The sequence below is a fragment of the Seriola aureovittata genome, chromosome 10 (assembly GCF_021018895.1).
Source record: "Seriola aureovittata isolate HTS-2021-v1 ecotype China chromosome 10, ASM2101889v1, whole genome shotgun sequence".
In the NCBI taxonomy this organism is placed as follows: Eukaryota; Metazoa; Chordata; class Actinopteri; order Carangiformes; family Carangidae; genus Seriola; species Seriola aureovittata.
Genome location: NC_079373.1, coordinates 16,881,579 through 16,897,911, shown reverse-complemented (window position 1 = coordinate 16,897,911; position 16,333 = coordinate 16,881,579). Strand labels below are relative to the sequence as shown.

Sequence of the window (16,333 nt, the reverse complement as noted above, 5' to 3'; positions counted from 1 at the left end):
TCATTATCCAGGTACTTTGCTCAGGGTTACATCTCTCTTCCCAGGCCAGTCAGCTTTCGGTTAAGTGCTGCCCATGTCTCTATTGATGATGCCCTGTGAGCTAACCAGGGCCTGTGAACAAGACAGTCTCCCAGCCCAAGTGGACCGGACTCTCCTCTGGGAAACATGTGACTATACTAAGCTGTTGTTCAACCTTAGTAAATGGGTGAAGGAAAGACAGAAAGTCTTTGATAGAAGTTGTTCCTGTGGAGCGCAAGAAAGCCACTGTAGCAGTTGCATTCCAATTGTGATCTTATATTACTAACACCAATTATTATGTGTGGCAGGATATTTCTTTTGAATAATAATTATACTAACAAAAAGACAGAAAAAGAATAATTAGAGCCTATATATATATATATATATATATATATATATATATATTATAATCATATTCTACTTTTTGAAGCAGATCTTACAAACTGCCCATTAAAGTAATTAAAAAAAGAAAAAGAAAAAAACTTTGAAGAAAAAACCCCCCCAGTAAAATAGGCCTTATAAAACTAAATAAAACTTTACAAAACGCCATGCAAAAATTTAAATGTTAAAAACACTCCCTTGCTCTCCAGATTGACGGGCCTGACGGCATGGACTGCCTCTGATAAGAACATTAGATCTGGGAAAATGTTGAGAATGACCTGAGGCTATGTTCAGGCTCATCCAGTTTTAGAAAATGTATTTTATATTCTGGGCACAGTCCAAGTCATGCCTTAAAGAAATGAAAAAACATTTTTGAAATTGACTGGAATATTTATGATAGACAGGTGTTATGCGATACCTTTTGTGGCACGACGTTTCAAAAGTCATAGACCAGCTGTTTGGATGGGAAAGGACCAGTGAAAGACAAGAGCAAGCAAAATGTAAAACAGGGAATTGTGACATAAAAATTGCAGTTTGCCACTGGATTGCTAGTGACACCCCCTTAACTACTCCACCCTAACTGTAACCCCCAAATATTTGTAAGCATACTCCTACAAAACTGCTGTTTTTATTAGCTACTCCACCATAGGTTTCTGAACAATTACATCCCTGCTTTTCTCATCCTTACAAACTTCATTTGATCCTTTTTTACCATTCAACCCTATCTCCACTGTATAATATAAAATAAATAGAAACAAAATGCACCCAAATCGACCCATCAGAGGTACAACTCCAAATGAATGCTAATGTTGGTCCATGTCTATTGGATGCATAATTTGTTTGCTTTCACATATGTCAGTGTTGTGCTTTTGTCTTGAGTTTCTACTCAAATTTAAAGGTCTTCATGAGCTGACTCCAAGATTTATTGCTGATTTTGAGCTATGAGCTATGAGCCAGAGAACAGATGCTTATGCTGGGTTCCTCTTACTCCTCTTAAATCCCAGTTCCAGACTTAAATGACACAGGCTTTTGCAATCAGGACCCCTAAATCAGGACCTTCCTGCCTGAGGCTTGCAGACTTAGTAACATTTTTAAAAAACTGCCCCGCATATTCAATTTCTTCAGCTCTAATATGTCTTGTCAAGGTTTGTGTATTTCATCCTGTTTTATTTTGTTTTCTTGTATTTTCATTACTTCTATGAAATTTTGTCATTATTTTGAAATTAAGAACAAATGAACCAACAATCAGAGCCCAGCTTCTCTACTGATGCTCCCAAACACAGAAAAATAATGCATTCTTTATTGCCCCCTTTTGGAAGTCGATATAAGCCGCAGAGTCACTATCTATGTAAACTAACTTCTGAATAATGGAGGAGGGTCAGAACGTAAGTAATTGATTTAATTTTAGCACAGCAGAGAGAATTGATCTGTGAGTAACATGCTCCGCTTATGGTTGTGAAAACGGTATTCCTCTGACCTGGATTCATTTGCTTCACAGCACAAGCCCACTGTGTGCTTCATGGTGCGAATATAAGGTGCATCTTTTTGATTCTCTACCCTGTCAGTAGAATGTATTTGTACATGCGTACATACTGAGTTTTACAATATGATGAACAAAATCACACTCTGAAAAGCTTTACCACACCAACATTTTCTTTAATTACAAACGTCATCATTTTTCTGTCTTTCAATACAATATGTACATCTCTGGAGTCGTATGAATTGATAGAATAATTCAGTACATTACAACATATATACATACCAATGAGTACAATACAAACCAGCATCAGCCAGAGGCTTGAAATGGTTTTCTGGTCACTTTCAAGTCTTTAACCTCAGGCTGAGGGACCTGAACACTGAAGTCTGATAAAAGGTTGATGCCCAGCACATCTAATGTGTTAGCACCCCCTTCAGTTAGAGCACTGTATTGTCCAGTGTTGCTTCTGCATTTAGTAAGAAAATGCCCTTGTGCATGAGACAAAAAAAAAAAAAGATTAGAAAGGACAAATAGATTGAAGAGTGGACACACATAAGGGAGGGGACAGTAAGATATAAAGGCATTTAAATATTTTTGAAGCATAGGGGGAACAAGGTGAGTCAGACAGTAGGATTCTTATTTCATATTGTTCTCTACCCAGTCTCTGAAGTTGGCTACACGTGTGTAAACTGTGTAGAGGTCAGGATTGCACTCCCCTTGGTCATAACCAAAGCTCACCAGTCCCAGGAGCCTCCACAGCCCTTTGCTCTCTCCCTGCGCCTGTGTAAAGCTGAGAGAGGGCTTCTGATTGTTGCTGGCTTGGTTGTCAGAGAGGGCAGGGAGGACGAGGATTCCCCCAGTGTCAGAGGGACATATGTTAGAGGATCCATAGTCAGGCTTCTGGCTGGCACAGAGCATATTGTCCGTGACACTGACCGGCACGCCGTTACGAGCGTACTGCTGCTCACACGGGACAACGTCGGCAAGGTGAACAACCCCGACCCTCACCCTCTCATCAGCGCCTAAACTCGAATCAGGCAGTGGAGACCAGCCTGTCACAAGCCCCTGTCTATAGGTCACCTCTTCTGCCGGGCTTTCTGAGAAGCAGAGGGGCAGGACCTTCTCCCCAATCCTTGCTTTGTCCAGTAACTTGACCACAGCCATGTCAGAGTCGAGAATATTGGGGTCGTAGTTCGGATGAACTACGATGGAGGCCACCTTAAAGAGAAAGAGACGGACTTACTGTGCAAGTTCGATAAAAAGAAATATAAGGAAACAAGCTGAAGTGATGAGGAAAGCTAATTATTGAGCCAGGAAATATTCAATGTGGTTTAGCTTGCAGCTCACTTTGTATTACATACAAAGGTGTGTTATAGGAAAGATCAATAAAATGTTTGTGGCCTGTGTATCAGTAAACTAAAAGGGCAATCTCCAATAGCTTACCCTCAGATGTTGGAGACCTTTACTTTCCCTGAGGTCATCACGATAATGCTTCCCCACCACCACCTTGATCTTAGCTGCATCCAGAGGGTACACCTTCCCCAGCTCTGTCACACAGTGAGCTGCAACCACCACACTCCTTTGGTTCACCAGAGCCCCGCTGCACACCAGCTGCCAGTCAGAAGCCCGATTGTGGTTGCCAGTTCCTGCTCCGCCATCCTTCTTCAGGGACCCTGCCAGGCTGTCTGCCTTGGTCACCTTGGTCTCCATGCCGTTGGTGGAGCGGCGGTAGATGGCTGCCAGCCAAGGCCAGTGAGCCTCTCCCGGCCTCTCTGGGTCGAAGGTTGGATGCTTCCCACACACTGCCAAAGAGGAGGTGACAGGATGAGAGGCAGACCATGAAGAAGGGGAGGGCAGGAGGACAGGAAAAAGACTTAGACTTAGACTTGAACTGAGACTGTGTCAACATTTACTGCTGAGGGATTGTCTTTGAATTGTTGAGCTTTTATTTTAAATTTGCACATAAGCTTGCTATTTGAAAGATAGTCTGCCAAAATGCAAAGCAGTGACATAGATCAATCTTGTGAAATGTGAGATTCCCTAACTCATGAAAGAAGCCTTAGTGCATTGAATGTATTTAAAAAAAAAAAAAAAAACAGTAGATAGTCCAATAACACAGGCAAATGTTCACAAAATGTACTGTGCGAGATTCAAACATCTTATCCCCTTCATAATCAGCCGATGAATGAATAAACAGCTTTTAGACTTCCAAGATGCTTTTGCTACTTTGTCCGATAATACCACGATCAGCTAGAATGTGACAAACTCTACCGTAACTGTTTATTGACATTGTTAGAGATGTGTGCAGAGATCCTTTATGAAAGTTGCCCGCAGACACAAACACCTTTCAATGTTAAAGCAGGCTGTCCATGACGAGCAGTCCATTTTGTGACTCCTACAAAGTGGCTGGTCCAGTCTGATTTCATTCCACTCCGCACAGAGATGCGAGACGGTTATATAATCAGTGTAATTAAGAAGAGTCTCTTGTCTTAAGTGATTAGTCCTGGTGGTGAAAGGCTACAAGTATAACATTTTGAGCAAAAGAAGCTGGTTTTGTGGTATCACACTTGTGTATAATCTCCACATAATGTGTGTACTTACCTCAGACAAATAGGCAGTATTATTAGTTAGCATTATTTTATGAAACATTTGAGAAACCCAACAAATGGCAAGGCTTGATGCTGAACAAGTATGACCAACTCAACCTGTCTGTTTGGTTCCCCAACAAGGATATCCTACATTATCAAGTTAGTGAATCTTTGCCATGCACGAATGACTGCTACATAAACAAGAGCTTCATAAAGGAATCAATGACATAATTGCTGACATGAATCTTATTATCATCTGTGAGAATGTGTAAATTCTCCAAACGAACTTTGGATCGAAGGTGTTGCTGCTGCTGATTTACAAAGAGGAGACATGGCTGTACATTTCACATTTGAGTACAGCCAGGACAAAGTCTTCTGCTGTACATGTAAGCTAATGGAACATTCACTGAGTAGTAATGAGAGGGCGACAGCTCTCTGGCTGGCAAGAGACGGGTGAAGAAGCTGGCAAGGTATTGCTCCATGTCAGCAATTAGAGGCAGAGAGTATATCTTTAGAAAGCGCTGCTGTATGTGCCCATAGTGGACATTCATTTTGTATCCACATCTCACTGTAGATATGTAGATGTCAGCGTTTTTGTCCTGTCCTGAGTGAGGTCGTTATTTGCAGTAGTCACTCAACTAGTAGTCATCTGCTGCCCTCACCTGGTGAACAGGAGACATGACGCCCACTCCATTTCCCTGTCTTCAAGCAAGTGCGGCGAGGACTGCCGGAGTGCTGGTAGAACGGAGAAGCGCACTCATACTGTATATGTGTGTACAGGTGGTGGAAGCCCTGGGACAACTGGGGAAGCACTGGGGGGCCTTTAGTGGGGCCTTCAGACTGGAGCTGTCGGCCCAGCACAGAGGAGTAGAACTTGTGTACAGGTGTCTTTCTGAGGGGAAAAGAAGAGGCCAGGGGTGTGTACAGTAGACATACCCCTTAGGTAGAGTACATACTTTTGATTGTGAGTGTAGAAAATAAACAATGGCATGAGAGGAATTCTTGAGCCACTAATAGGAACATTACTACACAGTAGACTATAGACCACTTATGGATGTCAAACGTTTCTACTGTATATGCATTGGTAAACATACCTGGATGGTGTCTGAGGTGGCAGAACTCTTTGTATAACAAGTTCTGACACTTTGGGCTCCCGACATGCTGCAAATAAACACACGTATATGAACACACACACATAACACATACAATAGATTCCAAATCCCATTAGAATCTGCTTTGTTCTGAATGGAGCTACTGGAACTACTGGAATTGTAAAATGTCTTTATTGGTACCACTGTCTAATATAACATACTTTATGAGAAATGGCTTTAATAATGGTTAGTTTGACATTCTGGGAAATACGTGTATTTGTTTGTTTTTTTTTGGCAAGAGTTAGATGAGAAGATTAATACCACCCTCACTTCTGTATGCTTAGTTTAGCATAAAGACTGGGAAAAAGTCCAAAACAGCTAGCTTGTTTGTTTCTTCTCATCTAACATTCAGAGAAGAGAATAAAAGCATTGCGCAAAATGTTGACATATTCTTTGCGAAATCATCTATCAATGCTGTTTACTAAAAAAAAAAAAAAAAAAAAAACAACAAAAAAACAAACATTAAAAAGCCATTAATAAGGACAACTTTTGGCTTGCCAGGTTGAAAAAAAAAACCCTTTGGCTGCTGTACAGCATAACTTGCTTGGTGTTTTTTTTATCCCTAGTTGTTAAATTCATCAGCAAAGTCAAGCTAATAGACAATTCAACCACTTACATTTTGGCAAAGAGCTGCAGGCTCCAGGCTTGATGGATTATTATACTGCAAGATTTTTTTACTCTCTACCATTCAACATTAGGATTTATTCAGCATTTAAAAACCTTTTACTTACTAGCTCAAAGTTTGGTGGCTTGGTATAATGCAAAAAGTTTCCCAACAGCCACCTAATATGCTAATCAGTAATTAAGCAAATTAAAGAATCAGTGACAAAACAGATGGCAGTACCTCTGATACAGAGGGGCTGTTTGCCACTCCAGGTACCATCTGGCTGGCAGGTACGTCGGGTATCACCACTGAGAGCATAAGAGTGGTTACAGAGGAACTCTACTGTTTCAGGATCCAACCTTGGCACTACCTGGTGGTAGCCGTGGTAGAGACGCGGTAGAGGTGGGCAGCTTTTCTCTGCAGGAGGGGAACAGACAGTGGGTGAGGTGAAGGCCAGAGAAAAGTTGATATTAGTGATATGCATTTTAATGAGTGTTTTTCTAAATAAGTTTCTTACCAGTGAAGCTTTGGTTGACTTCTTTCTCCTTCTCTTTTTCTTTCTCCTCCTTCTCTCTATCTAACTCCTCCTTTGTTTTCTCAGCAGGATCCTTCTCTGTCTTATCCTCTTCAGTTGTTGCTTTTTCCTTTGGTTTCCCATCGTCTTCACCTCCTGCCCTGTACTGTGTAATGTTGACTCTAGTGGGAATGATTTTCCTCCCATTCTCTGGAGTACCTATGGTATTATTTTCTGTCTTTGTGTCTTTGGTGTCATATGTAACTGTGTTGTTCTTTGTCATTTCCAATTCAAATATCTCCACTGTGTTTTCACCCTCAGATATGACAGTCCTCAGCTTAGTATCGTTAGGGCCCACTTTGTCTGGATCTCTTTTTCCATTCACCTGCTCCTCTTTTCTTTCCTTCTCTTCTTGCCCTTTGTCTTTTATTACAACTATCTCTGTGATATCTGTCTTTCCTGTGCCCAGGTTTATGTCTGGGCTGCCTTCTTTTTTCTCAGGTGGCAGTGCTGCCTCTGGTTCTTTCTTTTCAACTGTGTTCAGGCTGTTATCTGGGTCTTTACTATCCACTTTATCTTTGCTGCTTCCAGTGGGTTTCTCTGATGCAGTATTTCTTTCCTCTAGCACTCCTTCATTCCTATCCTCGGCCACAGGTTTCTCTGGAATGGTCCCAGTGTATTTATCTTCTCTGTCAACTGCTGTTGTATTCTCATGCCCAGTGTTTATATCTTCCCCTCTAGTACTTTCCTTTTCTCCGGTAGTGTTCTCTTGACTCTTCTCTTTAGCTTTGTTGATATCTTTGTCACTGTATATTTCTATTTCTTTGCCCTTTTCTGACTCTTTTGCCTTGTCTTTGTCCTTTTCTGCTTCAGTGAGAGTATTATTCACTGTGGGTAAAGAACATAAAAAAAGATCATTGCAGAATTGTCAGAAAGCTTTTGTTCAAACTTGTCTTGATGCTCGATGCCTCTAGGCAGTGATGATCAGTTAAAAATTGATATCATCATAAAAACAAAATCAAAGTTAACTATTTGCAAACACTAACCATTTTATCTGGAATAACAGAGATTCCACAGTCTGACCTTTGGTGCAAACAGGAGGAGTTCCACTCCAGGTGTTGTTAGGGAGACAGGTTCTCTGGGAGGTCCCACTGAGTTCATAGGGTTGGTAGCACAGGTACTGCAGCGCAATCAGGACATCATTGGGTCCATAAACCAAGAAGTGGTCCCCATGTGTTGGCTTGGGAGGTAAAGCACAGACTCTTTCCACTGGCACTGGAAACCGGAAAGAAAATCAGGCTTTCAGAAGCTGAAAATCAGACATTTTCCATAATCTGCACCATCTCTGAGGCAGTATATAAGGCATCACATACAAGCAAATGAGACACATATGACTCTGTAAGATCCCAAGTTTTTATCATTTGATAACAATTCACATCATTGTCTTACCACACTCTGGGGCAGGTGCACTCCAAGTGCCATCACTCAGGCAGATGGCAGAACGAAACCCCCGCAGCTCAAACCCAAGATCACAGCGAAAAGTGATGCGTGCCCCTGAGTGGTGAAACAGACCCTCGGTGAATCCATGGGAGGGCACCGGAGGCCTGCGGCATCCCAGCACTGAGTGGAAAGACAGGCATGCAGAGTTTATTTATAAACATATGTTGCCCTATTTTCCTTTTTCTTAGCTAAATTAAAAGATCAGAATGCATAGAGGATTTAGGAGACATTTCTAGCATTCCCTTAACATTAGTTTATTGCACCTCCCTGGTGTAAAGGACCACACAAATAGACCCTCAGTAAATTCATTGCCTTCTGGTGTTTGCAGGTCAGACAGGTAGCCCACAAACACTCATTATTCTGGATTTAAAAATGTCCATAGTTTAAAAGCATAGCCTGCTACCTTCGAGGCCCATTAATGAATAATTTCACCAGTTGTGGTAAAGTGTGAACAGGTCACAGCAAGATTTTCACACACGGCTTGTAAATGAGCAAGAAATAGATGCAATAAAAGAGCTTTAGTCAAAATGTTCAATTTTCCAGTGCTGTAAAAGTGGATTTTATGAAGTGGGGTAGTAAAGATTGGTAATGTGGTTGTGGAATACCGTGTGTAACTCTGTTATATGACAACCTAGCGCAAAACAAAAATATCCATGTCACAAATGTGGATTATTGTGTAATTGCTTTAGTATTTTGTGATGTGCTGTTTCTGAGTGAATAAAGTATCTATTTCTATGTTAAGGGCAAACAAATGTGCACACAAATGTGTTGCGGTACACAACAAGTTCACAACAGCTCAAAGAAACATGTTAACACTATTGTTATCATACCATTATAGCATGTGAGATGGTTCCTCAGGAGTTTTTCTGTGTTGTTGACTTCAAATTAGGTCAGATTCATGAAATGTAATGGCTGTGGTTTTAAAGTTCCAATCCCTCCCTATAATCTGGGCGTTTGTGCCTTACGGCATTTCCAACCTTCAGTCCCTTAGGGGATGGAGAAATCTGTTGGCTAACCAAAAGTGGAAAAGTAAACTGCAGCTGACCTCCTTTGAATATGTTATAAAAAAAAAAAAAAAAGGAGAAGCACCCTGAGGTGCTGTGCACATTCTTGTGTTGTGCTAAATGATCCATCATTCATGTCAGATTGTGTCCACAGACATAATGAGATGAGTCTGGGGTTATTATGGTGGAATGCTAACACTGATGGCATCACAACACATGCTGTAAGTGAATCATCATTCCTTTCATAAATGCACTGGAAGCTATGTTGAATACTGCACTCCAAAACAGATTAGACTCAAAAATAGATTAAACTGTGCCAGAGCGAGAAAAGAAAAGTAATTTATTTCCTATCTTGAGTTTCTACAATAATATGTCACATTCTCCCATTCAGAATGAGATTTAGCTCAGACTTACAGCAGAAGACAGGTTGATTAGTGCAGATATAAAATATGGTTCATGTCAGGTTCATACTTAAAATTCTCCATCTGACTCTGGGGCAGAAACCTAGACACGTTTCCTCTACAAAATGTGAGACATTAGCGTTATTCCAGCTCTCTTCCATTAAAATTAACAGCTGAGGATTCCTCACGGGAAGACAGATGAATGCACACTGTGTGGAGTGAAACTCCTGCCTTTTTTTACGGGTGCCTACTCCAATGGAAAAGCTGGCTTGTGTTATAGAAGTAGGATTGTTTCACCATTAGTTTCATAGACTCAAATGTTTAGCCTTGAAAATAACACCACAAGAAAAAATTGAATGGTTGCAGGATCTTAAAGGAGGCGTATTGGGTACAAAAACAAAAGTTAGGGTCCAGACTCCCATAAATAGATGACCTTGTGGGCAAAAATGACTCTAGCCACACTCTGAGGGAGCGGGACTCCACATGACATATAGGGTGGGTATTTTCAAAAATCAAAATTTCATGCAAATTTATTTGTTAGGTGGTATTCTGGATTTGAAGCCCTTATGTTGAATTAGTTCATATTTCTTGAAAAGGTGATTGGCCAAAACCAAATAAGGGACTGACTACGGACAAAGAAAGGCAGCTGGCCTGAACCCAGTCCAAACCACAGACCTCTCCCTCGTGACAGTGAATCACCGACGGCCTCCGGGTAGCAACAACAGGAAAAAGACTTTCAGGAAGAAGTCAATTCTCAGTTATTTTGCTGCAACTAGGTGTGCCTGAATTCTGAAGAAAACTCCTAAAACAATTGCAGGATTTTGCAAGTGCAAATACAGAATAATGCATATCTTTCTGATGCCTAATGAGATGAAATATCAGCATTTTTCAAGGATGATCATACTGTAGGGAGTTCAGTTACATGTATGTCAAAGACTCACCATTTTCACACCTCTTGCCCGTGTAGCCAGCCAGACAGGCACAGTGGTAAGTATAAGAACTGTCCAGGATACAAGTCCCATCATGCAGGCAAGGAGAGGAGCTGCAAGCTGTAACCACACAAGTGTGGGGCATAAGGGTCCAGAAAGAAAAAAACTTTGATAATATATTATCATCCGTAGAATGTCACAATCTTTATGGCAAATGGAATGGCTGTTCACACCAACCTACATTAAGAGATTCATAGCCAAGCTGGTGCCATTTAAATGTCACTTTCACACAGAAAGCCTCTGTTTACTTTTACTAGATCTGGCTTTGCCACTGGTAGCTTATGTGTGTGTGTGTGTGTGTGTGTGTGTGTGTGTGTGTGTGTGTGTGTGTGTGTGTGTGTGTGTGTGTGTGTGTGTGCGTGCGCGCTCGTGTGTGTGTGTCTGCTTTTGAGTTTTAAAAACCTTGAGAATGAGGACATTTCTGGAAAGTGAAGACGTGTTGGTCAGACCTCACTTTCTCAACGGTCCATTTGCAGACTTTTGCCAAAATGTGAAGGTGTCAGTCGAAGCCAAAGCTTATATACTTTTACACTGGACTCTGACCAGTGGAAAGAAGGAAGTGTGGAAACTTCTTCCTTCTTCTGTTTGCATCTGTTGGCGCACATGACCCCAAAGAGCCCCTTTGTTCATTAATTATGACTTTACAAATGAGATGTATTTATTTTCTACAAAGCAAGAACACATTGGGCTATATGGTTATGCAAAGGGGTTAAGATTTGTGGTAGGGAATGCATTATATCACCAAGGGTCCTCACAAGTGTGGGAGTAAATAAAAATTCTTATCATTAATAGTAGTAGTGTTTTTGTTATAGCTGCGCAGTGATGCTCGGGTCTGACCTACCTGAGCTTTCTTGAAAAGTGGCGAAGAATCCGTCGAAATTCTTGTAACCATCAGACACAAAGAGTATGTGCAGACTGTTGCCAGAGCTCTGGATCGGGGCGGGTCTGTTGTTACCACAAAATCGACCGATAACACCTGAGTTGATGCTGTCACCATCTCGGACCTCCACGTAGTCATAACGACAAGAATGGTGAAGCTCCAGGCTCAGCATCATAAACCTGTTGGTATGAAGACGAATATGAAAAAAAGCAGGAAAATCATTGCCACAAATCTAAACTATACAACTCTGGACATATTTTGCCATTCATTATTTTCACCTTGAGACATTTTATGAATATGATGGTGAAGTGAAATAAACTAACTGTGGATGCTTTGTGTAAAAGGTTCTATGGTTCCTGTTATTTTGGTGGTTTCCCGGATTATGAGAACACCTGTGTTCCCTGGCAGTGCCACACTGCCTGGCACCATGGTACCGAAGCTTTAAAATCTTCAGCCAGCAAACAAGTAATGAACAATAATGACAGCAACTGAATACATTAAAAGCTGCTAAGGGTGATTTGCCCGCTTTTACATGGCTTACTGTTCTTAATGTTGTGTGAAATGTGTTTCATTTTTACCAGGTACCACAGCAGTTAAAGATTTACATTTATTCTTTTTGTTTTTTTGTCTTTTGCTTTATTCAGTGCAGCAAAAATTCATGGGAACTAATTTTCATTCTCAAGCAGTAAGGAAGAAAAACAGTCACCTGAGATCATGACTAACACAGGTATCGACAAGTAAGACCATATAATTACTGACTCTGCCCCAACATTATACAAGCAAAGATTCAAAATCCAAGATGAAGCACACTTGGCAGTCAAAATTAAATGGATACTACAACAAGAAACTAAAGAGAGATTCCTATCTTTAGGTTTTTGGCAAGCTTTAGGAACTTCTCAAGAATTTCCTCACTCTCTTATCCTGAACACACTTTATATGTCCATTAAACAGCCAAAGTGCACATATGACTGCCATTACAGTTATGTAATTGGCAATAAATACTGTTGATAAACAGTATTGCTAATCCCAGTCTAAACAAGCATCTTGTTACTTCAGATCTGTGGCCGGTAAATGTCCATGAGTGCTGAATAAAGATGTCGATTGCACAACATTATTTCCAAAACATCCTGCTTGTGCTTAAGGAGGGGTTTTAGGGCCTGTTTACGTGCGACTTTAAGTGACTATAATAACTGTTAGAAGACATTTACAAATACTTTCAATTCATAAGCTGTTTGGTTTGGTTGCAATGTGACATTGAGATGACTGCCAGCTGGATTAGAAAAAAACAAAACGGAGTCTTCTTTCCCCTTCTGGGCAATTACAACATCACTAACATCACAACAGACATGAAGGACTGATGAACTTTATATATGACAATGGCATGCTCCCAAATCCTTTCATTTTATCCTTTATCATAGACCCTTGGGACAGGGAAGCTTAGACTAATGAAATTTACGGTAATGCTAAATGTTAGCCTGCAGCATCTCCAAACAATTAATGCCAGCTGTAATTCAGTAAATATGTTGCCTGTGATGAGACTGTATAGCGAGCCACTGTAAGACGGATAAATACAAGTGAAGCCTGCCAGGAATTCCCCAGTGGCTCGAACACAAAGGTATAACTTTCCATTAGTCTATCTCTGAGCACAGCAATGCTATTTCACTAGCGGGTTTTCTTGGATTTATGCCACAAACTAGGGATATAAAAATATGACATTTGAATATCAACCATGCCTATATTGAAATTTGACTCCCAGAATGGATTTGGACTTGCAATCTTCTGTATGTCACAGTTCACGGTTGTTACGTTTAATGCAAAGCTTTATATATACAAGAAAAACACATGTGGAATCATTAAATGTCTTTTATGCACAAAACAAACCACTGCCGTATGCACTGCATGCTCAGGCTGAATCTGACTGTATGGAGCTTTTGTCCTGTTAAAACCCTGCACGAGTGCTCGCCTGTAAAATGCTGTATGTGTAATGGAGAAAATGACAGAAATAGAAAGCTATCACAGGACTGAAAAGTAATAACTTTCCTGAAAAAAGAGGGTGTTGTGGTTTCCAAACTCAGCTGTAGACTTGCCATCGGTCCACGACATACATCTTGCAGAAATATCTGAACAGAGGGGAAATTTGACTTAAATGGGCCAGCCTTTAATAACTATTACAGATGGACAATGAAGATCGCAAAAACTGAAGCTTTAATAATGCCGGACTAAACTGTGGTGACTTGGATTTTATTGAGACAAAGATTTGCTATATTCTTCAGTTTCCACAGACTTATTTATCTGTATTCATCTGTAAGCTGTATATCCATATCAGCTATTGTTTGTTCACTTGCTGGCTGGTATAAAGGACTTCTCCATGGTTTAAAAGGGATTCTTCAGTAGAAAGTAGTTCTAATGAAAAACTGTTGACAGCAAAGTCTGTGAATTATTCAGAATAACTGAGAAAGATGTGCTGTTGACTCTTTTTGTGTCATTTTTAGCCATGTTAGTGGAGTGGCTCTTAGGATAGCAATGCCTTTCTCTCAGTCGGTCCAGCGCTTAGATTAAAAATTCAGGATGGATTTCCATGATACTTTGTACAGATATTCATGATCCCCAGAGGATGAATCCTAATCATGCTGGTGATCCACTGGTCTTTCTGTTTGCTCCGTCACCAGATCAACATTGAAATTCGTCCAATGCTTTTATGATGAAATACGTGCAAAACTAATGACATTTCCATCAGCCTCAGCTGTAATTGAACACACAGTGCTAATGATAGCATGCTAACATGCTACACTGGTACCATTTAGGCTTTGATGTTATACTTCCTAAACATCAGTAGCCTATGTTGGCATTAGTGAGATACAGAATAAAGCTGTATACCGACAGTAGAAAGAATATTATCACTAACCTTGCTCATGTTACCTCACTGAAATGAGGTCAAGTAAACAACCACAAAGGCGATTGTCTGTGTTTATGACTTTACCTGAGTTCTATGGTAAAGGGACGGTCCACCTGTATGGTCCACTCACACCGAGCATTGTTCGGGTAACTCTCCAGCACCAAGTGGCCCTGTCGTTTACGGATCACTCCCCCACACTCTGAAACACACAGGAATTCCATTTTGGAAAGTTGTGTAGAAACGGGGTGCTGTTTAAATTTCAGAGGTTGTTAATTACAGCATAATTATTATTCTGAGGGTCATTCAGCTGCTTTGGATGCCATTCAAACCAAAAGTAATTACACTTGAGCTTCCAAAGACACTGTAAAAGCCCCATGTTGTGCTCAACAGCATAAAGAAGTGTGAACACAATACACACAGGGGCAACAAAGACATTCAGAAGCCTTTTAATTAAATGTATGCCTCTTGTGCCCTTTGGTGGAATATTTGCATATTGAGAAAAGCTATAGTCAGTGTCCAATTGTTACATATAAAATTGTTTTATGAGGTTCCTGAATGTTGGATATATGACCTCCTGGGAATAGAGAAGCCTTCCAAGTTGGCACAGACGTTAAATCAGCAGGGAAGGAAAATGCATGTAGTACACAGCATAGAGAAAACACACAAACATTTATAGTGAAACCATAGGATCTGTAATTAAGAGAATGAAGAGACTTACTCATGCAATCTCCACCAGACCAGCCGGGCCGACACTCAGCACAGTATTTGCCACTAATGAAGAAGTCATCCCTGGGGCCCCATGTCCCATTGTTACAGCGCTTACAGTTTTCAAATACACTGCAACCTGAAAGAAATAGAGCCAGCAGAAAAAATTATGGTAAAGCAGGAGTCAGGCTGACAGGCCAGAATACAAAGTAAACAAACAGTTCACATTAAATCTTTCGAAAGAGCTGTCAGAGTTGCTTGTCAGAGTTGGGAACACTTTAAATTAACATATGTTTTCTTAACATTCGCTCTGGTAAACTCATTAAGCTCATCTTTCACTACAGTAGAAAGCACAAACACACTAATGTACTCATGGGGACTTGGGCCCTTCGCTGAGGTTGGACTACATTTTTTTGTGTTTAACAGTAAAACGTGATGTACAGGTACCCTTTTAATTCTCAACAGCTGTTTTTTTTTTCCCCCCATAAAGGAAAAGCATGAGAACATTCAAACTGTGGGAAAAACAGTCCTTCTACAGGTGAATGGCATGTAGGAAAATAACGTGGAGAAAACAAGAACTCAGATGCATGAGCTGCAGCATATGTGTGCAGGCATCTCTGGGTGATTGTATCCTTTACACTGCCAGTGATGAGCTTATCTCTGAGTATAAAAAACACACAGAATCACAACCATTTCATTCACAAATCAAAGTTCCAAGTGTGTTCAAACACTCCCGCACTCTGCCAATTCAAGAGAGGGAGCCAATGTGAAGTTGGCCTGGAAACAAATTAGATCAGACACACATACAGAAGTTATTTTCAGTCATTCTGTCCCACTGTTTGTTATGCTACAATACAAACAGCTGTGCAGCTGATAGGGAGCACTTAGTTTTGCAAAAACGATATGGCAGATACTCAAGATAGACCAAACTCTCACAGGCTCAACAGATGTATACTTTATAAAGACAATGCTCAATTCTGACAGCTCCTTATTGTTTGATGAAGTAAGATTTTGCAAGATTTAATTAAATGAAAGTTTTTTACCTGGATGGATAATGCAGGGGTCACACTCATTGATGGCGTTGCGACAGCAGGGCACAGCGTAGCCCACCGGAGTCCCCTGGAGTGGGCATTTACAGCGGATCACGTCGTACTCGCAGCAGCCCCTGCACATAACGTTCCATTCCGGGCCCGGACAGTGGTTGTACAAGTGCCTGTAATCTGAA

The 16,333-nt window shown here is 40.8% G+C and overlaps 1 protein-coding gene across 2 annotated transcripts in view; it reads right to left on the bottom strand.

Moving 5' to 3' along the window:
• Positions 1-2,036: 2,036 nt before the first annotated feature.
• pamr1b (peptidase domain containing associated with muscle regeneration 1b) overlaps positions 2,037-16,333 on the bottom strand; it is a 55,978-nt gene continuing 41,681 nt past the window's right edge. For both annotated transcript variants that reach the window (XM_056388412.1, XM_056388411.1), the window contains 13 exons: positions 16,152-16,328; positions 15,122-15,247; positions 14,488-14,602; positions 11,469-11,686; positions 10,580-10,687; positions 8,183-8,353; positions 7,817-8,008; positions 6,737-7,621; positions 6,460-6,636; positions 5,559-5,625; positions 5,127-5,356; positions 3,320-3,678; positions 2,037-3,094 (listed from right to left, as the gene is read on the bottom strand). In XM_056388412.1, coding sequence (XP_056244387.1) covers positions 2,513-3,094; positions 3,320-3,678; positions 5,127-5,356; positions 5,559-5,625; positions 6,460-6,636; positions 6,737-7,621; positions 7,817-8,008; positions 8,183-8,353; positions 10,580-10,687; positions 11,469-11,686; positions 14,488-14,602; positions 15,122-15,247; positions 16,152-16,328 — 3,407 coding nt within the window. In that variant the 3' untranslated portion in view covers positions 2,037-2,512. The remainder of the gene's footprint in view (positions 3,095-3,319; positions 3,679-5,126; positions 5,357-5,558; positions 5,626-6,459; positions 6,637-6,736; positions 7,622-7,816; positions 8,009-8,182; positions 8,354-10,579; positions 10,688-11,468; positions 11,687-14,487; positions 14,603-15,121; positions 15,248-16,151; positions 16,329-16,333) is intronic.